The sequence below is a fragment of the Miniopterus natalensis genome, chromosome 12, assembly GCF_054644295.1.
Source record: "Miniopterus natalensis isolate mMinNat1 chromosome 12, mMinNat1.hap1, whole genome shotgun sequence".
Lineage (NCBI taxonomy): Eukaryota > Metazoa > Chordata > Mammalia > Chiroptera > Miniopteridae > Miniopterus > Miniopterus natalensis.
The window spans coordinates 49,191,111-49,212,801 of NC_142092.1; the positions used below are offsets into that span (position 1 = coordinate 49,191,111).

Consider the following 21,691-nt stretch of genomic DNA (forward strand, 5'->3'; position numbering starts at 1 on the left):
CCCCACATTGAGCTGGTAGGAAGACTGAAGACCAAAGAGGGTCAATGACTTGGCCAAAGTCACACAGAGTTATTTTGTTTTGTTTTGTTTTACACACACACACACGAGTTACACTCACACCAAACTGGTTTCCCCCCGTAAGAATTTGTGGTTGAGGTAATTCTTACAACTGTTGAGTAGCAGAACTTGGGTTAGAATTGAAGTCTTACCCACAGGCCAGCTCTCTTTGTCTTCACTGTACCATAATCATTTTGCCAAAGTATTGAATCTTCGACTGTTCTCAGACCCGTAAGGACATTGAGTGTGTTGCGATAAAAGAGATCTTAAATGGGATGCCGTCCTTTGTGGGTGTTAATTGAATCCTTAACAGTTGTCAGAGGTTTTTTGTTTTTAAGAATGGGAAGATGTTTATGGCTTTTATGAAAGTCCTCTTCTAAAATGTGTTACGTTAATGTTTTGCAGGGAGTCCCCAAGTCATCCTTCCTGACCGAGGAGAAGAGAGCCAGGCTGAAGACCAACCCCGTGAAGGTGCACTTTGCTGAAGAAGTGCTGGTCAGTGCCCACAGCCAGGTGCGTCACTGGTTGGGGCATTGAAATGACTCTTCATGAGGCTGGTGAGCTGCCTCCTGGCGCACAGCTCGCTGAGACCCTGGAATCCCACAGCATGGAGAGGATGCGGAGGGGGTGCAGTGGGTTTGCTAGAGGCTCTGTGCACCCCCAGGAAGGTGCAAGCAATCAGAGGCAGGGAGAGACGTGGGGGCTCTGGGAGGGGGCCAGGGAGAGCAGCACTGGGTGTGGCTCTCTGTTTCTCTGTGACTCCGTTCTCCTGCCCATGAAATTTCAACAGATTCCAACTGTTAAGCTCTCATTTTGAATCTTTAAACTCAGTGTTCCCTCTGAAGGTGATATACTGAACGTAGTGATGGTGGTGGTACGGGTTGGGTTTTTTTGTTTGGTTGGTTTTTTGTTTGTTTTTTAAAGAGCCCATCTATTGAAGCTCTTTGGTGAGAACCTAAACTTTTTGCAAACATAATCCTTAGTCATCACAATACCCAGCAGGGGAGGTATTTTAACAAAAGATGAAGCAGAGGCTTAAAGAGGTTAAGAGAGTTAACCTCTGAGATCACACAGCAAGAAAATACAGGAGGCCTGCCCTGGCCAGTGTGGCTCATTGGTAGAGTGTCAGCCTGCGCACCAGGGGGTCGAGGGTTTGATTCCTAGTCAAGGGCATGTACCTGGGTTGCAGGTTCGTTCCCGGGAAGCTTTCAGGACGCAACCAATCGATGTGTCTCTCTCACATCGATGTTTCTCTGTCTCTCTCCCTCTCTCTCTCTCTCTCTCTCTGTCTCTCTCACTCCCACCCCACCCCTGACCTTCCTTCCACTCTCTCTAAAAATCAATGGAAAAAATATCCTCAGGTGAGGATTAAAAAAAGAAGAAGAAAGAAAATACAGGAGCCCAAGTCTCCGTGACTTCTGTTCTTTCGCTTTCCACCCTGACGTGCTGTTTAGTCTTCTTTGATATGAGGAGATCCAGAGTTGGTGCTCAGAAGATATTTGTAAAGAGAAAGTATTGGCTGGAGTTTGATGTTTTTAATGTGGACTGTTGGATAAAAGACTCATTCATTCATAATTTATACATTTCCCCCAATGGTCTGTAACTTTCGCCATTCTTAATTCAGCAATCGATGTTAGGTTTTGAAATTTCCAGATCAGAGCCTGTCCTTACTGACCTGACAGTGAAAGGTGGGTTTGCTCAGGAAGCAGCCAGTGGGAGGCCTGACGCATTAACAGAAAAGGCCTGAGATCCTGTTGCTCAGCAATATTGAGTCTCTGTGTGTCCACATGTATGAATATGGACTGAACCTCTTTCTCAAACTAAATTTAGATTCAACATGTGTTTTTAAGAGTAGTACACAGTGATGAGAATTAGGGGCTCAGACCCACTAACAAGACTGTTTCTGGCTTGGATCTTGGTGACTCTAGAACCTCTCACTGGTTCTGGGGGACTCCAGCTCCAACGGTGCTCTTTATTTGCACTAAACACTCAGAGGTCACTTGTTATGAGAGCTGGCCCTGGGGGGCGGGGATTCTCCAAACCTGAAGGGAACATTTTCCTGCCCTGTTCCACCTCAGGAACTCTGGCTGGCATGGGGTCACCAGATAGACCAGGCCTCTGCCTCCTTCCCAAAAAACCCTTCAAGAGTAGCAGAGTCCCTTAGGAGAGCCCATGAGTGGATAAGTGGAGGTGGAGAGCAGCCCTCTGTCCTTCGGCGATGCTTCCCTACAGGGAATGCAGCCGTAAAATGGGGAGAGGGCCTCAGAAGGGTTCACTCCCACCTCACCAGGCACAGTTTGGGACAGTGTAAATGCTTGTCATCTGCCTTGCTAAACCGCGTCCCCACGGATAACAGCCAGCAGTGAGGTGTCAGCTGATGCTTCAGAAACATCAGATGGGCTGGTGCAGTTCTATCAGTGCCCCACCATCTCTCACCTCTCACAGCTCTAGCGCCCAGCCTTGAACAAAGCGCCTGTCTCTGTCATAGGCCTCGTCCGTTGGAGAAATCTCCAGATGCCAAGAGTCACCCCGTGGCATGAGGAGGAGGTGAGGGAGGACCCCATTCTCGGCACCAGGCAGGGCCGGGGAAGCTGAGGATTGTCACACCCAGGAGCAGGAAGGACTAGTTTCAACGCCACCCTTGTGTTTTCCAGGGAAATTCTCTGCTGTGTATGCCCAACGTGCTCAAGCTGTACTTGGAGAATGGACAGACCAAAGCTTTCAAGTTTGAGGCAGACACAACTGTGAAGGTATCAAGAGTAAACTTGAATCTCTTCCCCAGTGAGAATTTTCTGGCTCCTAGGACCCCTGGCATCTTGCCCTGCGGCTGCCTTGGTGGTCTCAGTCACTATAGTCTGAGCGCCTGCAATAAGCCAAGCACTGTGTTATCTCACTTAGTTGCACAACCACACAGCAAGATTTTTTCCCCATCTTTCAGGGGAGGAAATCAGGGCTCAGAGAGGTGACGTGACTTGCTCAAGGTCTTTTTACAACTCATAACCCTTAACCCCCCTGCCTCTTGTATGTGACCCCCCCTCCCCCACCCCACTTGCCAGCCAAAAGGCTAAAGCAGCTAAAAACCCAGGGGAGGTGACAGGTGAGGCCCAGGCCTCTGCATATTCTGTTCTGAGTTGAAATCAGTTTCACTTATATTTAACAAGTTCCCCCATACAAGATGCTCTGGGCAAGGGGTGGGATAGAGAGCTAGGTGAAGGGTGGACACTGTCTTCTAGGAGCTTACAGCCTAGTTGAGAGGATGGACATGCAAGGAGCTCCCAATAGTCCAGGGCAGGGTGAAATAAGGGCCGTAAAGAGAGGGACAAGGAAGTGCCCTCATGGTCAGGCACAGAACAGGAAGGACTTCCCTGACCTTCTCTCTGCTCCTTGGTGCAGCTGGGAGAGAAAAGCCTGTGCTCACTGGGTCCACTGCCAACTCAGGCAGCTGAATCTTGACAGGTCATACACGGGACTTCTCATGCCCCTCATGGCCCTATGTCCATATGGCTATCCTCTCTCACTTTACTGGTCATGCTCTCCCTTGCTCAAGAACATTGAGTGGCTCCCCATGGCTCACTAGCCCAAATCCAAACTCCTCAGCTTCATATTCAAGGCTCTCAAGTATCAGGTGCCAATCCATTTCTCCCACTTTCTCTTCTGCTGCTTCTTCCAATGAGCTCTGCTCACAAGCCCCATACACTTGCCAAACTTTCCCATATTTGGGTCTTTGTTGGTGGCATTGCCCATACCTGGAATGCCATCGTCACACTCCACTCCTGCCAAAAACCCACCTATCTTTCCGAGCTGGCCTCGTAGAGGCCTTTCCTTGGCACCAGCTGGTGTGTCTCTCCCTCAAACCACACCATTTTCATGTCCCCCTTCCATGGTCCTGAGCACAATGCACCTTTCATAGTTTCATAGTGAGTTATCCCCAGGTCTCATCTCTTCACCCCAGCCTCACCCCAAGATTCTGGCTCCCTTTGGGTATGACCCTAGGTAATTTATTTCTGTATCACCAACAACTTTGCTGACACACAAAAAGTGTCAGTAAATATTTGCTGGGTCAAAGGACATACTATTTTCCTTGATTTAGAGAAAGAGGGTTTCCTTTCTTTCTTTCTTTCTTTCTTTCTTTCTTTCTTTCTTTCTTTCTTTCTTTCTTTCTTTCTTTCTTTCTTTCTTTCTTTCTTTCTTTCTTTCTTTCTTTCTTTCTTTCTTTCTACATTAGACTTTGTTTGGTTTCTATTTTTATTATTTGTTTATTTTCAATTACAGCTCACATTCAATATTATTTTGTATTAGCTTCCAGAGAAAGAGGGTTTTCTAATCTAAGAACTTTGCTTCCCTTGGTAAGGAAGGTAAGTCACTGGTGAACAGCCTGATTGTTCTTTTTACCCATAGGGTTTGTTTATATCCCCCACTCTGTCATAAAGAGCTAAAAGATTTGCTCTAAAAATTTTCACCACTACAGATAAATAAGATTAACCAGCATTATACCAACTCATTCCTAGCTCATTTCCCCAACTCTCTCATCTTGGGTTTAATTCCCCTGTGGTGTGTGCATTTATTATAGATCGCCTCCAAGTTTTTAGGCCACCAAAGGGGGAATCCACTGTAAATAAACTACCCTTCCATTCCAATGCACTTTGATTAAAGTTAACAGAAGTAGAAATTGTGTTTAATTCATTTACAAAACTTCCCTTTTATGCAGAATGACAGTGTAGCAAGCTCCAGTGTGGGGTTCAGGAGTCCCGTGTATGACCTGTCAAGATTCCGCTGCCTGAGTTGGCAGTGGACCCAGTGAGCACAGGCTTTTCTCTCCCAGCTGCACCGAGGAGCAGAGAGAAGGTCAGGGAAGTCCTCCCTGTTCTGTGCCTGAGCATGAGGCCTGGCCTGCTCCTTAGGTGACCCTCATGCCTCTCTGTGTGGCAGGACATCATCCTCACGGTGAAGGAGAAGCTGTCGATCCGAAGTACGGAGTACTTTGCGCTGGTCCTGGAAGAGCAGTACAACATCTCACGGCTGCACCTGCTGCATGAGGAGGAACTCATCCAGCAGGTAGGACCTGCTCCTGCTCCTGCTCCTGGTGAGGAGACCCGGGCTGGGCAAGCGGCATGCCTCAGCCAGGACCTTGGGGCCCAGGGCTCAGCACATCTGCAGGTTGGATACGCTTTCTCATGCCAAGAAGGCATAGAGTCACTCAGCCTGGGGAATAACAGGACTAGAATTAGGCCTGATTTTTGTATGAGGTAAGCAGGGCCCCATTTTCCAGATGTGGAGACAGAGGCTTAGAGAGGTAAGGTGACTTACTCAAGGTAACACAGCCAATAGAGCCCCTTCTTTTGCTTCTGGCTCTGATGATCTTTCCCTGAACCTGCTGCCTTTGAGATGTCAGGGAAGCATTTGTTGCTGTGTCTAAGCCCTTTTTGTGAGACTTACCCCTAAGCTGGTTCCTGAGGGCAGGACAGAACAAACACAGTCACTCTGCGCCACTCAATCTTTCACTGATTTGTTGTACCAACTTTTTAAAGCCAGACACAGGTCGGTTCAGGGAATCCTTGTGGAGTGTGAACTATGAGAAGGGGCTTTTTAAGCAGGGCAACGGCATAAGCAAGGCGTGACCTCGTGGGAGCCACCCTGAGCACTCCCCGCTGCAGATGGACTCTTACCCTAGTCACGCGCCTCCCAGTGCTGCTGCTTGCAAACTTTTTAAAAAATCACTTCTATTAGCATTGGAAAAGAAAATCACATTAAGTCTCTAAGAAAGTTTAAGTGAAAAAAAAGTGAGGTACCGAATATATATAATATATACTATACTATTATTTGTGGGAAGGAAAACATGTATAACTAGCATGTATACACATGCACACACACACACAGTTTCTGGAAGGGCATATGAGAAACTGGAGATTTCTTTCCAGAAATTTCTTCTGGAAAGGGGAGCAGGTTAATGGAGTCAGTGGGAAACTTTGTTCGTTTGAACCTTTTACATTTTATACTCATGGGAAAGTCAAATTAGGAGCAAAGGTCTACTCTGCCTTGGAAAGCACTAAAATTGAAATCTCTGGGGTCTCTTTCATTGTCTTTTTTTTTTTTTAAGTTGTTTTGTGGAATCACTGTGAGAACAAAGGCAGCTAAGATCAATGGTATCTCCCTTACCCATCGCAGGTTGTGGAAAGGGAAGAGTCGCAAGACTATCGCTGCCTCTTCAGGGTGTGTTTTGTTCCCAAGGACCCCCTGGACCTCCTGAAAGAAGACCCCGTGGCCTTTGAATACCTCTATCTGCAGGTGACTGGGCTGTTCTTCCTAAAATAACAGTGATCATTCTCAAAGATAAGATTGGGTTATTTATTTTTATTTACTTTTTTTTTAAGTTGTTTTGTGGAATCACTGTGGCACTATTGCAGATATCCCCCATTCCCCCCCCCCCCAGGCTTTGCCCATCTCCATCCCACCCTTGCCTGCCCCTCCCCCTGCCCTGGCCTTCACCACACTGTAGTCTGTGTCCTTGGGCTATGCATATATGTTCTTTAGCTAATCCCTTCACCTTCCCCAAATCCCCCTCCCCTTTGACATCTGTCAATCTGTTCCATGCATCCATGCCTCTGGTTCTATTTTGTCAGTTTATTTTGTTCATTAGATTCCACATATTAGTGAGATCATATGGTATTTGTCTTTCTCTGCCTGGCATATTTCACTTAGATGGACCTGGAGATTGGGTTATTTTGAACATGAGCTCAGGGCAATTTAGCAACTCCCTGGTATATGGATTATCTTCATCTGAAGGAGAATGGGCCTGAATATCCCTTAGAATTCCTTTTCCATCACTGAGTTGCTATGTTAGGAGATTAGTGACATATTGATAAAATTTAGGCTGCCCTCAATATAGATGATACATTTCCTAATGCCATTTAAGATCTTTAGAGTTATAGTTTTTATTGCTAAAAGGGGCTTTAGTGCTTCAAAGCTTTATTTTAGAAATGATGAAACTGAGTCTTAGAAAGGTCACATGATTTGCCTGGGTCACCCACTTAGTGGTGGAGCCAAAAATAGCTTCCTTGGTTGCTCCCCCTACTCTACCTCCTTAGATGAGATTTATTATGTCATTTTTATTCTAATGAAAAAGAATCATTTGGGAGGCATCAACATTTTACAGATGAGAACTCAAACTTAGGTAGATTGATTTGCGCAGTCTTACAGAAATGGTGGTAGCAACTAATAACAGCACTACTTTATATTTGTGTAATACTGTATCCCTCATACCTGCTTTCATATGCATTATCTAATTTAAACCTCCCAGAAACCATGTAAGGTAGACTTGACTACCCTCATTTAGCAACAAGAAGAACAGCATGTTCAGAGAGTCTTAGTAACTTAACCAAGGTCACACAGCCAAGAATCGGCAGAGCTAGGTCTCAAAGCTGAGCTCCTGGTCCTGCTGCCTTTCACTTGAGAGAACTAGGAACACAATCTGTTTGTTCTTGTTTCCCAATCCCCCTGATCTAATCTCTCCTAGAGCTGCAGCGACGTGCTCCAGGAGCGCTTTGCTGTGGAAATGAAATGTAGCGCTGCGCTCCGACTTGCGGCCCTGCACATCCAGGAGCGGATCTACGCATGCGCCCAGCCCCAGAAGATCTCTTTGAAGTACATAGAGTGAGTGGCAGGGGACATCTGTGACCCATCAACAGCAGCTGTGCTGCATTGATAATCGGGCTGGCCCCTGGCCAGAATGGCCAGATTCCATAGAAAGCTGATACCTACCTAGCCTTCTGTCCTTTGTCTTTCCGTCCATTTTCCTCTCCACCCTCTCTGACCTAGCTGGGCACCCCCAGATGTCAGAATCTGGCTGCTCCCTCTGGGGCAGAAGCCAAGTCCAGATGGAGTAACACAGGATCCCTTTGTAAGTTCCCAGTTCCTAGGGAGAATGTCCTGGGAAATCTTTTGATAACTTCAGTGAAAAGCTCCGATAAGGTCAGGAATGCCTTGGAAATTAATGTTGTATGAACCAGTCATGTTGCATTATATTCCTATTAAGACAGTTTCAGGTCCTGGGATTCCAACACCACCTGATTCTTAGCTTAAAATTTCACTTTGCTCTTGGCAGTATTGCCCTGGTTGCTCACCCCTCACCAAATCTCAGCTCTGCTGTCCTGTCTGTGCATCAAAATCAAATGGAAGTCATATTTAAAAAATAAAACAGGTCCTGGGCCTGTCCCTGATGTACCCGGTCAAGTCTCTAGAGAGTGGGACCTGAGAATATGTATTTTTAACAAGTTTATTGGAGGCTTTTGAGGCTGTTAGGCTGACACCATTCTGAAGCATGACCTCAGAGATTCACATAACACCCCATGAGAGTGTGTTATACATGCACAATCATTAGTTGTCACATATATTGTGGTGAAGAAAGACTGAGGTCCCCTGCTCTGACAAAGAATATCACACTGCACCAAGAGTAATGAATTCCCAGAAAGATCAGTGGGGCTTAATTCCTGAATGGCTGTGGTTTGTGTGTGTGTGTTAGGGGTGGGGGAGGGAATAAATATAAATGTATTTATAAATGTATATGTTATATAATGATATAAAATATATAAACATATTATATATAATTTATATAAAGTATATTTATACACACTTATATGTATAAATATATGCATGTATCTTCTGAGAAAGAGACTCAATTGCAGTATTCTGGGAACATTAAGTTCTGAATCAAATATAATTATGCTCTTCATTAGAGCCACCAAGTACACTGTAAAAATGGACCTTCCTGTCTCCATGTCTCATGGCAGAAAAGACTGGGGAATAGAGAACTTTATATCTCCAACTTTACTCCGAAACATGAAAGGCAAAGACATCAAGAAAGCCATAAGCTTCCACATGAAGAGGAACCAGAATTTGCTGGAACCACGACAGAAGGTAATGTAGCCATAGCCCCGGCCGGCCCAGCCAGCTAGCTGTCCGTTGTGAAACCTCGGGGACTGCATCGTCAACATTGCCTTGATTTTAGGCAAGTGAATAACTAACTTAATGGTCTTTTCTTCCCCCCTACTTAAGCAACTTATTTCTGCTGCCCAGCTACGTTTAAATTATCTACAGATCCTTGGGGAACTCAAGACATACGGCGGGAAAATCTTTAATGCCACTTTAATGGTACGTATTACAGAACTGTGGGATCCCACTCTTATGAGGGACCTTAAAGTCCTCAAAGATCAGTGCATCTTGTAACCTAAAATTCTTGAGAACTCTGTCCTGTACTGGAATTTGTTTGGGAAACCAAACATCGTGCCATTGGGGAGTGTTTATTATGTCCTTGCTTGGTGCTAGCCCTGTGGTAGGTGCTGGGGGAGGCAGAGCTGAGTAAAAGACATGGTTCGTACCTTCCAATGATAGAACAAAGTAGCCAAGAAAACAGAGCAGAACCATGAGGGATGCACAGGGCTCTCACTGCGGAGTTTGAAGACAGAGGGTGCTGCTGCCAGCTTCAGGTCAAGAATGGGAGGGGAGAGGTTAAGGAAAGACAAGAAGACTGGATTTGGCCTGATTTCCGTGTAGAGGAGAGGCATTTTGAGGGAAGGGTACTGTAAGCTATTCTCTTTGGAGCTTTGGGAAGATGAAAGTGAAGAGGAAAATGTGGAAATCATGAAGGAAAGGTGAGACTGTTAGACTGACTGCCAGGCTGGGGCTCTGGTAGTTCGGAAGGAGAGGAGAACTGAGAGGTGGACCTGAGAAGGGAAAAGAGAAGCAAAGGGGCCCTCTACTCTGTTACCCAGTCCCCCTCTGGCTTCCTTCGTGGGGCCGAGGCCTAGAGCTGTGTGCTTTGCAGCACTCAGTGATGGGGGCTGTGGCTTAAGGGGACTCTCCCACCACTCCGTCAGCCCCAGGACACTCCAGCACAAAGCCAGACAATTTACCAATCACAGAGACTTGAAAGTATATATTAACAAATCTTCTTTCAGTGGATTTGGTGTGCCTCTCAGTCATTTACAGTGATGGGTGCATTTAATCAGATTGCTGACCTAACGATATAGATGGAAAAAGAGAATCAGTGTTTTGAGAGCAAGGGGAAACAATCAGATAGTTAGGGGAAGGGAAAAATAGGTGGTGTCTTGTATGAGCAGATGACCAAAAGGTGGAAAAGAGACTAGATCACAGAAAGAAAGGCTTGAGGGTACAGGAAATCTTCCCACTTTTCCCAAGGGCCAATCCTGCCCTCTACCAGCTGTCCCCAGTCCCCCTTTACCTTTTCCGTCTAAGGAAAGAACTGGTAATGGGAGAAGAAGCCAACCACACTGAACTGGCTCAGGTGCTTGCTGGACACTGGGGTTACACATGTAGATGAATACAGCCTGTCGTCAGGGAACTTGGCAGGGAATCCTAGCCTTGAATACAAATAACTACAGTAAGAGGTCACAGCTCAGCCCTGGCTGGTGTGGCGCAGTTGGGCATCCGTCCCGTGCACAGAAAGGTTGCAGGTTCAATTCCCAGTCAGGGCACATGCCCGGGGTGCAGCTCCATCCCCAGTAGGAGGCATGCAGGAGGCAGCCGATCAGTGTTTTGCTCTCACATTAATGTTTCTCTCTCTGTCTCTCTCCTTCTCCTTTCCTTTCTCTCTAAAAATCAATTAAAAAATTTTTTTAAAAAAGAAAAAGAAGTCACAGCTCAGTGCTATGAGAGACGTACAGAGGAAGTAGAATGGGAACAACACGGAGGAAAATGACTCTTCTGGTTTGAGGAGACAGAGATCAGGCAGATATTTTCTGTAGATGTTTACAGTAGGTTTTGATGGAAGCTTTTAAAGAAGGGTCAGGATTTCAGTCAGTAATGATGGCAGGGAAGGGATTCCAAGAGGAGTGAAATAGGCACCTAGGTATGAAAGGACAGATTGTGTTTGTGGAACAGGTAACAGCCTGGTTTGGCTCTCTGCAAAGGGTCTTAAGGGAGATACATTTATACTTAATTTAGCTGTAGATGGGGCCCAGTTAGGCTATTGCCTACCTTGATAGTCTAGGGAGCGGTGGTGGGGATCTGAAATAAGAATCAAGGAGTTTGCAGAGAAAGGTGTCATGTCTTACATGTGCAGGGTATTTTCACTGGCCTGTGGGCGGAAACTAATTCCTCCTCTGCCCCTCTGCAGTTGCAGGATAGAGAATCCTACATTGCCCTTCTTGTTGGAGCCAAGTATGGGATTAGCCAAATTATCAATAGCAAACTCAACATCATGTCCACGTTGGCAGAGTTTGCAAACATCAGCCGTGTCGAGCTGACGGAAGAGTCTGAGAAAGTGAGCATGGTCAAAGTGTACCTTCAGGACATCAAGGTAACGCACAGGGAAGAGATTCTGATTCCAGCTGCTGGGATTTGGGGATAAATTATTTAGGGTAGCTTATATATATGAGTTTGGATATTAACAAAGTCTAATGTCCAACATTTTCTTAAGAGGATGAATCGTCCATTCTATCCCATCAAAGGGAAAGTGGTAACCACAGGGCATTTTCCTGGGCAGATCCTGAAAGGTTTTTTTTGTATAAACTGAGCCTGACCATGTGCTTTCCTGGTGGGTTCAGAAACTTAGATGGGACCAGAATGGCTGCCCAAGAGTTTTGAGGGGCAGCAATTAAAATGGTAAATGATGCAATGTGCTTCCTGAGCCTCCCTGGAAGGTCCTGCATTTATCCTGCCTTCCTTCGCTTTAATACTAACTCACGCAAGGATGGTGGTTTATTCTATCACCCTCTCCCTCCTTCTGCATTTGCTCCTGACCCTTTTTCTTCTCTAGGCCAGGTCTTGAAGGGGCCCCATTATATGGATGAGCAGAGTGCAGTGGGTGGTCGGGAAGGGGTGGAGCTAAGGTAGGGGTGAGGGATGGAAAGGCAGGAGATATTGTGAAGATTCAATGGGAGGAGCCCACTGTGCGTGTGCGCGTGGGTGTGTGTGCGCACATATGTGTACAAATTTCAAGCCTTATAGGTGAGAACCCAGGACATGAGGCCTGTCTTTGGACCATGGCTGGATTTACTTGGCATCTCTCATTGGCCCTACTTGGTCTTGTTGTCAGACTTCAGACTGTCCCTTAGTCCTTTATAAGCTTAGGAGCTCTCTTTACCTTCAAAGGTTCTGACTTTGCTGCTGGAATCCAACAGTGCGAAAGACCTCGCCTGCCTGATTGCTGGCTACTACAGGCTGTTTGTTGACCCAGTTACCTCCATTTTCCTCTGGCCAGGCAACAAGCAGCCGGTGCACCGGGTGTCTGCTGAAGAAGGTGAGGCGCTGAGGCCTGCCCCAGTAAGGACAGGCCCATTTCGCTGCCTTGTTGGCCAGGGCAGCCTAAAGGGAGGTGGAGAATTGAGTTGAGCTGAGACTTCCACTCAAGTCGACAAGAGCTATTTCTCCATTTGTTTCCTGGCAAACGGTTGATCTCTCCAAAATCCTAAATAGAGAAGCTTTCTTTATACCCAAGGGTCCTTAAAACCAAAGGTCTCTGATTCCCTGTAGAATTTCCTAAAATCATCTCTAAGATCTACTGTATTTTGTCTTCATTTGCCAGCAAAAAGAGTTATCAATTATTCAGAAAGTACAGATGACCAGCCCTGGCTGGGTAGCTCAGTTGATTAGAGCATCACCCTCATCTGCCAAAGTTTCGAGTTCGATCCCGAGTCAGGGCACATACCAGAATCAACCAATGAATGCCTAAATAAGTAGAACAACAAATTCATGTTTCTCAGTGTCTCTCCCTCTTCCTCTCTCTCCCCCCCTTCCTCTCTAAAGTCAATTAAAAAAAAAAAGTACAGATGACCTAGCTCTCATTCCATGCCTATGTACTCTTTTGCATTCTCTTGAATTATAATAGACATTCTCAATCTTATAAGTTTAGAAGAAGTGGGTACCTGAAGGTAGAAAGGACTCAAAATCCTATTATGTAAGGAATAGGGAGGTGAGGGCCAGATGAGGCGAACAGTTTTCCAGGCCAGCTCCCAGTTGCTGTCAGGCTTTTGCTTCAGCACTGTTTATGCAGCATTTTCCCATTGGTTTTCTGATAAATGTTTAACAACTGTCTCTGCCAAGAAGAAAACCAAAAAAAAGAAAAGAAAAATCGCACTCTGGTTTGAAGCAATTGTGTATTTTCATGGTACAGACACTCCCACCTTGGCTGATTTCAAGCTGCCAACCTGATGTCACTGAGTGTCGAGCTGGGGAGAGATGCTCAGGAGCATGTCATTATATAATATTTCCTCCATGTGGGTAAAATAGACATAAGCAATCTCAAGAGCTTAGATGATAGTAAGATAAAGTAAAATGACCAGGCAGTGATGAGTTTTGGGTATTGGTTAACTTTGTCTTTAATACAGTTTAGAAACAAGGGATGATACCTCAGGGTCTGGTCAGGGAGACAAGGCAGAGTGGGAGCAGTGCTGGCGTGGAGTCTGATGGCGGGAGGGACTGCTTCTGCCGGGGCAGGCGGCAGTGGTCAGAGGAGATGCTCCAGAGCCGGAGGTATTTGAAATCGATCTTGAAGAACATGCTGGAGTAGGCCAAAGAAGGGAGGAGAGATCATTTGAAGCAGAAGGGACAGTATGGAGGCATGACACAAAGGGCGACGTCATGAGCTGTGCGAAGCTGTCTGTGGCGGCTGGAGCATGGGAAGACTGCAGCGGGTGACCAGGCTGCTAAGGAGGGGTCAGGGCCACCTTGGGGGGCTTTGGCTCTTGTGGGATAGCATAGGCTCTTCCCTGCAGGCAGAGGAAGCCATCAGAGGGTTTAAGTAGAGGGTGATGTTGCAGAAAGTTTTTAGAAAGATCTCCCTGCATGCTTATGGTGGCACAGAGATTAGAGACCTGACTTAATACCCCTGACCTTTTTTCCATGGATCCTTCGAGTACCAGCAGCTGGATGATTTGTCACTCTCCTAAAGGCCCTGCAGCACCAGTGGATCCCCAAGGCCAGACTTCAGAATGGTGCTGGCCTAGCAGCCTCAGAGTCTCCCATAAAGTTGCTAAAATACAGATTCTCCGGTCCCACTTCCTAGATATTTGACACAATACACTGGAGTAAGGTCAGGGATCAGTTTTGTATTTCAAATATGATCCCCATCTGATTTTGATCCCAGACAGGACAGAGCTGAGATTTGAAGAGGCGTTTAGGAAACCTGGGCCATACTGTCCAGAGCAAAGTGAAATCCAATGAAATAAATATCCTCCCCCATGTTTCTGGGAACAGATAGCTCTCCTTGGAAGTAGGGATGGAGGTAGTCCTGTCTGTTAGGTGGTTCCGATAGATATGGGAAAGGAGGCCTGATGTTGTGGGGAGAACATGGAACTTGGAGTCCCATGGATCCTGTGTCAGTCACTGTAGCGTGATCTGGGCCCGTCACCCTCCTAGACCTCAGTTTTCTAATCTGGAAAGCAGGAGAGCCAGCAGTGAGGGGACAGGAGGACACATAGGTGCCTGTCAGTTCCTGAATGCTCTTTTGTAACCCTCGGTGTCCCATGTTGCAGGCTACGAATCCAGGGCGTGCAGTGACTCAGAGGAGTCCTCCGAAGTGGACTGCGTGCTGGAGCCTCTCCCTGACCAACGCCTGCCGAAGCCGGGCCCCTGCGGGCCACCCGTAAAAGAGGAGCAGACTCCCGGGGACAGCCCCATGCCCGAGGTGGCTGGGAGAGGCCCGAGCACCGGTGGGGCTAGCAGCGTGACAGACAGTGCGGAATCGGAGGCGTCCGACTCGGCCAACACCGAGAGCCGAGGCTGCAGGACCAGCTGCTCGAGTGAGTCCATGGACGCCCTGGAAGAAGACGACCTGGACGCCTGCTCCTCCAGCACGTCTGGCTTCTTCCATTTGGGCTCGCCAGGCTTCCCAGAGGGGGCGGATTCTGACAGCCAGCGGGAGAAGAGCAGGATTGAAACCAGCGGCTTCCTCTGCCTCCTGGACCTGGCCCAGAGAGCCAACCCTCAGTCCCAGGACATGGAGCTTTCTGAGGGTCCAGCTCCTGGGACACTTGGCTGGGGACCAGACCTGAGTGCAGCCAGGCTGGACCCCAGGCTGTATGAAAGCAGCCGGACTGACTACTATAGCCTGTGCTCCAGCGTGTCCCTGGCCAGGCACCTGAGCGACAGCTCAGACAGCACAGCTTCCCGGCAGGGTGGGGGCCTGCCAGCCTGGGGCCAGCAGGGCTGGACGGAGGCCCAGCACAGCTCTGTGCTGGAAGCCCTGGCCCCTGCCTCTGAGGATGGCAGCTCGGATGAGGAATATTATGATGCAGCTGACAGGCTCACATCCCCAGACAGCCTCTCAGGTGAGCCCTCCCCAGCAAGTCTGCAGACTCGGCAGGCAGGGACCAAGCTTGAGGGGAAAACACATGAGTAAAGCAGGGTCATGGTCATCCTTTGAGGTGGTTGTCCTGGGCTCAGTGGACTGAATTATAAGCATCATGACCTCACGGCAGGGCTACAAGGGAGGTTCATAGAACTGTGGGCAATCAGGGATAGGAAGTGTTCATGCAACAGTGGAAATCAGGGAAGGCTTCCCTGAAGAGGTGGGGAAAGGGCTGAGACTGGTGAGATAGACAGAATTTACATAGAAAGAAACGGGTTTGACAGGAGTGCTGAGCAGAAGGCACCAGCTATGTCATTACTGACCCTGAAGCTACATTAAATGAGGCCTTGAAGCAAGAAGAACCTCCTGACAGGCCATTGGTGGCCCCTTAAGGGACTGTGATGTAGGAAGGCAGGGGAGATCTGTGGGTCATCTCTCTCTCAGGTCCCTCTTGCCTCCCTTCATGTAGAGTGTGGGAGTCTGTCCATATAGAATGACTTCCCAGCTGACCTGAGAGCCTTCCAGGACATTTACACACACTCCCTCTTCCCTCTTCCCTCTTCCCTCTTCCCTCTTCCCTCTTCCCTCTTCCCTCTTCCCTCTTCCCTCTTCCCTCTTCCCCCTGTCTCTCTCTCTCTCACACACACACACGCACACACACATACACACACACACACTACATGCTGCAGGGGAAAAAATGGAAAATAGCACACAGATATTGAGGGTGACCTACTAGGAGCTGGGGACACCACAGCTCTTGTAGTTCTGTCTCAGCCCTTTCCAGTTGCTCCCTGCCCTACAGTGGTTTCCTGTTGCTCATTGGGGAAAGGCCATAGCAGCTCTGGAGGCCCTCTGAGGCCCTCTGAGGCCCTTTGAGGCCCTATGTGACATGGCCTCTCTCTGTTTCTCTCCTGAGCTCTCTCTCTGTATCCTGCCACGCAGACTCCTTGCCATTCCTTAAAAGTGCTGGGCTCTTTCCCACCACGGGCCTTTGCACATGCTGCTCCTCCTGCCTGAAACACTCCTCACTCTGATCTTTGGCTGCTGATACCCATCCATCTATTAGGCCCCACCTGGAACTTCGATTCTTCCAGAAACTTTACCCAGACCACCAAGAGTTGGGCAGGTCTCCCCATCCCTGTCACATCTTCCTACAGCACCCTGGGTGCTTCCTGCCTGGCACTTAGCACTGCCTGCAATTATGTATTTGTGTGATCTCGTGTTGATGTTTCTCTCCTTCACTAGACTGGGAACTCATTCATCTGTGTCCTGGCACATAGTGCCTGGCAGTTGTTGCTAAGTGAATGAATGAACTCTCCAACATCTACCCTGAGTTCATTCATTCACTATGCCCCAAGGGAAAGGAGAAGCCCATGGCTAGCGTGTGCACTGCCCTCCAAAGAACCCAGCCAACTGCCAGCCATGCCCCATCCTTGCCCTGCTGGGATAGCCATTGTTCTGGGGGACAAGATGGGGGCAAGAGACACCATCAGTGAAGGCCTTCCTCTAGTCAAGGACATAGGTCCACACTGGACACTCCTTTTTTATAGAGAGCCAATGTGGCCCTGGGGAGACAGCCCAGAACTGGGACTCCTGGCCCAACTCATTGGGGGAACCTCTCCTTTTTAGGCCTTAGAAACACCGTTGGTCACTGGCTGTAGGTGACCTAGGGCAGCAGCTCCAAAACGTGACTGGGCATCAAAATCACCCAAGGGCCCTGGTTTAAATCCTATCGATTCTTAGGTCCCAGCCTCAGAGATTCTGATTGAAGAGGTCTGAGAAGCAGCCTTTGATAAGGTTTTTAATAAGGTGCAGCCAGTTGGGAACAACTGGTCTGAGTCTGAGAGCCCTCTGATTCTCAAGTGCTGGCCTGTGATCCTCATTTCCTCTGGCTAACTCCCAGGACTTCTTCACAGAGTGCTTCTCTGCTCGGAAACATCCATCCTGGCGTGCACAAACCCCTCACACCCGCGTCTGAGAGTCACGCCACTGTCAAAAGCCTCGCACATGTAGCCACAGTAACAACAGTAGCAGCTCCCTTTAGTGAACGTATATTAGGCACAGGCCTTGTGCCGGCTGATTGATCTGCACTGATTCATTTAACCTGCGTGGCAGTGCTGCTTGGTACCATTGGTGCTGACTGACTTGGGTTAATAATTTAGCACAAAGAAAAAATGGTGAAGAATGTAAGATAGCTTAGAAAATTGCCAGCAAAGGTGAAGAACTGCTCCAGACATAAGCAGCAACCGGAGCAGGAGGCTGGGCAGCAGGATTCCTCGTGGTATTGTCAGGATACTGTGGCTATAAAGAATGAACTCTACTTTTGTTATTGTTTTTTTAAATCAATGTGTTTGAATTTGAAATTCTAGGTGATGTGTGGCTGACTTTCTGGGTCATCAATCTGACTACTTGGCTGATATAGACCGGGCACCTTCATTGATAGTCCCATGGGGAGCGGGGGGAGTGGGTCCCTAAAAAGAAATTGAGGTACTGTGACCAAAAGACAATAAAACATATCTTAGGCAACTAAGAATCAAAAACTGTCTACCACAGTTCTTATCCCCAACTTTCAGATGAGGAAATTGAAGAGATCAAGCTTTAACTTTCCCAGGGTTACACAGCCCAGCCAGGATTTGAACCCAGGAAACCTGAGTCCTTAGCACAAGCTCTGAAAGCCTCTGTTTTCCTGCTTTTTATGTACCTTTTCTTTTCTTGATTCTCAGGGCCTGGAGTTGTTTCTGCTACGGAACCCAGTGCCATGAACATGCAGAGTCAGGCTAGCACCTGCAGCCCTGAGGACGGCCTGAGAACTGGACCAGACGGAAGACAGCCACGCAGAAGGGCAGGAGTGAAAAAGTATGCCAAGACCCTGAGAAAAAGAAGGTCTTTCCTACAGACTGACTACACCTGTCAGGTCTCATTTCCCCTGGTGCCCTCAGCCTCCCTGGAGAACGTGGACGACGTGTGCTACTACGACAGGGAGCCCTATCTGGCCCTTGGTGCACCCTCCCCAACTGTGTCCTCTCTGCAGGACATGCAGGGTGAGCCCGGCCTCCTGGAGACCAAGGCCCTGGGGCTGCTGGCTCCCTTGAGGGAGGCCAAGAGCAAAAACCCAGCCTCCCGGGTCATGGAGATGGAGCCCGAGACCATGGAAACCAAATCGGTCATCGACTCTCGAGTGTCCTCTATTTCTGCCATTCGCCTCCGGATTGACCCTAGTCATAAAGAAAATTCTGGGGGTGCCCCTGTGACTGCCACTGTTCCCAGTTCCTCAGCAAACACCCCTAATTGTTCCAACCCAGGTTCACCTGGCCCAGACACTGCTCAGACAGAGCCTCCCCAAACTTTATCTGCATTTCAAGATTTGGAAGGCAGTGCCCCCAAAGAACTCTCCATAGAGCTTGAGGATAGCACCTCCTCCCTCTCCGGTGCTGACCTGAACCCAGACAGAGTCTGCCTGACCATCAGCCCAGGGCCACATAAAGTCTCTCAAGGAAACACACTAGAGCTGGGAGGAGCCCAGATGGATATAGGATTGGGATCTTTGTTTACAAATCATATGCAAGAAACTGCCCCCAAATACACAGAGCCTTTGTTGTCTCCTGGAGACAGGCCTAGAAGTGGTGAATGTGGAATAAATTCAGGAGAGATGGCTTCTTTCCCTACAAAGGAGTCACAACAAGGACAACTCTCTCTGGAATGTGATGGAGAAGTTACAAGCAGAAATGGCACCAACTCCTTGCATGATGAACCTGGGAAGGATTCAGGTGACCCTGAGGGTGATGTGCCGAATGCTGTTCTACAGACTATTGGTGTCAGTTCTCTAGATGGTGGGACAACAGCGTCCCTCTCCTTGGAGACTCCTGTACCAGGGATGGACCCGACCCCACCACACTCCCCCACGGAACTCCAAGGACAAAGCAGAGAAACCCCAAGCCAAGCCTGCCATGCCCAAGAACAAAAGCTATTGGCAGAGCTGGACTTGGACCTGGATTTCTTGCCTGAGAACCAGACCATACCATCAGCCTTCCCTCTGGAGGGGGTCAAAGCAGAGCCACTTAACCATGTGCTAGAGGAAGACACAGCCCCTCAACAGGTCTGTTTTAATCCAGGGCCTTCTCTGCTAAACGCACTACCATGCCCCCAAGAGGAGCCCCATTTAGAAGGTTCAAACCAGTGCTTGTTATCAGAAAGCAAAGACGAAAGCCCTAGCATCTGCGTTCCAGCTGAGAAGTCTTTCTCGAGCTTTTCCCCAGAAAACCATCCTAAAGTTTCTGCCAGCCTCAGGATGGCCACATCTTTGGGGTTTGCAGGGGTGAATGAGACAGTGGCCCCTAGGATTGGGATGGAGCAGTGCAGCTGCCAGTTCTCCTATGCCACGTGCTTCCGAGGCCTGCAGCCTGAGACAGAGGAAGAAGACAGGGACTCAGAAGCACGCCCCACAGTCCCCCTCACCTCACCACCCTCCGCAGGAAGCCAGCTGGCCCTGCCCTGGAGGCCTGCCCGGGCCCATAGCTGCAGCTCTGAGCCCCTGTCAAGGAGCAGCCACATCTGGCCGGAATACTGCTCCAGGGCCCTGCGACAGCTGAAAGCTGCCCCCGCCAGCACTCCGGAGGGCTTCATCCAACTCTCAGAGAGCTTGCTGGAATTACAAGACATTTTAGAAGCTTCCTGGGGGAATGGGGACAAACACCCCCCAGAGAAGTGCACCTGGCACTTTTCTGAAAGCCGGAGCCATCTCTGCATGGGCTCCCAGAAGCTCCTGTCCAGCTGTCAGCATGTGATCAGAATGGACCAGTCCCCCGAAGAGATGCAGGGTGCCGTGCGTGACACATTCCAGTACCTGGTTCAGCTGGCTGGCCTGTGCTTCCAGTTCACAGACTGCAACCGCTGCTCCGCCCGGCACAGGGAGGCAGCAGGGAACCTGAGGGACGTGGTGTACAACTACCACCAGTTTGTGGAGGCTGCCAAGCTGACCTGCGAGAGAGGCTACCACGACCTGAGTGTGAAACTCTTGGCCCGTCAGTGCACGGCCCTCACAGCTGCTGTGTTCTGTTTGACGCAGAAGTTCCGGGCATCCACTGCCCTGTGAGCAGGCCGGCTGCCCAGACCCCCAGCCCTGCCCTGGACAATTCCCTAGAAGCCTTTTCCATCCCTTTGCCCACCCTCTCAAATGTTTACTATTTAGAGTATTTAAATAAACTGCTGCTTCATCTTGGCCTGAATCAGAGTAATGATAAATTTGGGTCAAAACATTCACTCCTATCCATTCAACATGCATTCACTGAATACCTCCTCTGGGCCAAGCCATATGCTAGGAGTTTAGGATAATTATAGACAAATAAGAAAATCCCTCCCCGGTGGATGCTCACAGACCCTCTGGGGATACAGATAAGTAGATTACCATCAGTAAAGTGAGTATCCTAAAAGGAGTATCCCCTGGGAGTGTGGAAGCAAGACGTCACAAACTGTCCGAAGAAGGCAGGGATGAGGGAGGAAGGTGGGAGTCACTAAAAAAACCAGTCTCCTCGTACCACACTTATTTGGCAATAGCGTTGGCAAACAGGAGTGAATACATGGGACATCTGATTTTACCTTCACTAGCACTTGCACCCGAGGCCTGGTGATCTTGGCCTCCTCGCTGAGATAAGCATAGGTTGCCACTAGGTGGCAGTAAATTCCTTAGCTGCGTGGCTACATTTCAGGTGTGCTTTGTCGAAATTGACTGCACCCCTAAATCTTGCACCGTATTTTTGTTTTAAATAGTTAAAAGTCAAGCATTGAAGCCCAGAGTTAGATTTGCCCTTTTAAGAAGAATACTGGCGCAAAACAAATATATTTAGTACCTTTCTTACCAATCCCTGTTGAGTCAGTTAATCCCAGTTAATCTTGGGGGGACCTTGGAAAAGCTATTTAATCTCTCAGTGCTTTGGTTTTCTCTTCTGCAAATTGGGGAGACTAATAGTGCCTGCTCTGTAGAGTAGAAATCTAGTAAATACTCGATCTAGTAAATACTAGGTAAGTAATAACGCCCAGCTTTATGGCTGCCTCTCCTAGCCTGAACTCCTGCCCTGCATTTTGTTTTCCAACTCCAGGAAAACCGATTTCAAGCTATCCTTGGGGTACTTTTTCCCCCTGGCTTCTCTGTTCAGGTCAAAGGTGGTTTAGACACTCATCTTGGGCTATTAGAGGTCACTCAAGGGGTCCCTTTGCCCCTCTCTTGCTCCTGATCAGTTGCCAACTCAGTGCTGCCTCTGTGGTTCCTCTCTTCAGGGGCTCCCTAGCTCCTCTCGACACAGCAAAAGCAGGAGCAGAGATGAAGGTGTTTAG

General features: G+C 48.4%; 1 protein-coding gene across 1 annotated transcript; it reads left to right on the plus strand.

The window, feature by feature from the left end:
* The first annotated feature begins 462 nt into the window (after positions 1-462).
* FRMPD1 (FERM and PDZ domain containing 1) lies at positions 463-20,505 on the plus strand. Its single transcript, XM_016222775.2, has 11 exons — positions 463-570; positions 2,712-2,807; positions 4,987-5,112; positions 6,223-6,342; positions 7,571-7,707; positions 8,844-8,970; positions 9,109-9,204; positions 11,189-11,371; positions 12,166-12,313; positions 14,547-15,341; positions 18,085-20,505. Exons 2-11 carry the CDS (start codon positions 2,730-2,732, stop codon positions 20,451-20,453), a joined length of 4,179 nt encoding a protein of 1,392 aa, XP_016078261.2. The 5' UTR covers positions 463-570; positions 2,712-2,729; the 3' UTR covers positions 20,454-20,505.
* Positions 20,506-21,691: the final 1,186 nt, after the last annotated feature.

Excerpts from the sequence above, each read along its gene's own strand:
- FRMPD1 (XM_016222775.2), top strand. The coding sequence starts at position 2,730 with ATGCCCAACGTGCTCAAGCTGTACTTGGAGAATGGACAGACCAAAGCT. Across the intron at positions 6,343-7,570 it reads TTGAATACCTCTATCTGCAG|AGCTGCAGCGACGTGCTCCA; the intron begins GTGACTGGGCTG and ends AATCTCTCCTAG. Across the intron at positions 9,205-11,188 it reads TCTTTAATGCCACTTTAATG|TTGCAGGATAGAGAATCCTA; the intron begins GTACGTATTACA and ends GCCCCTCTGCAG.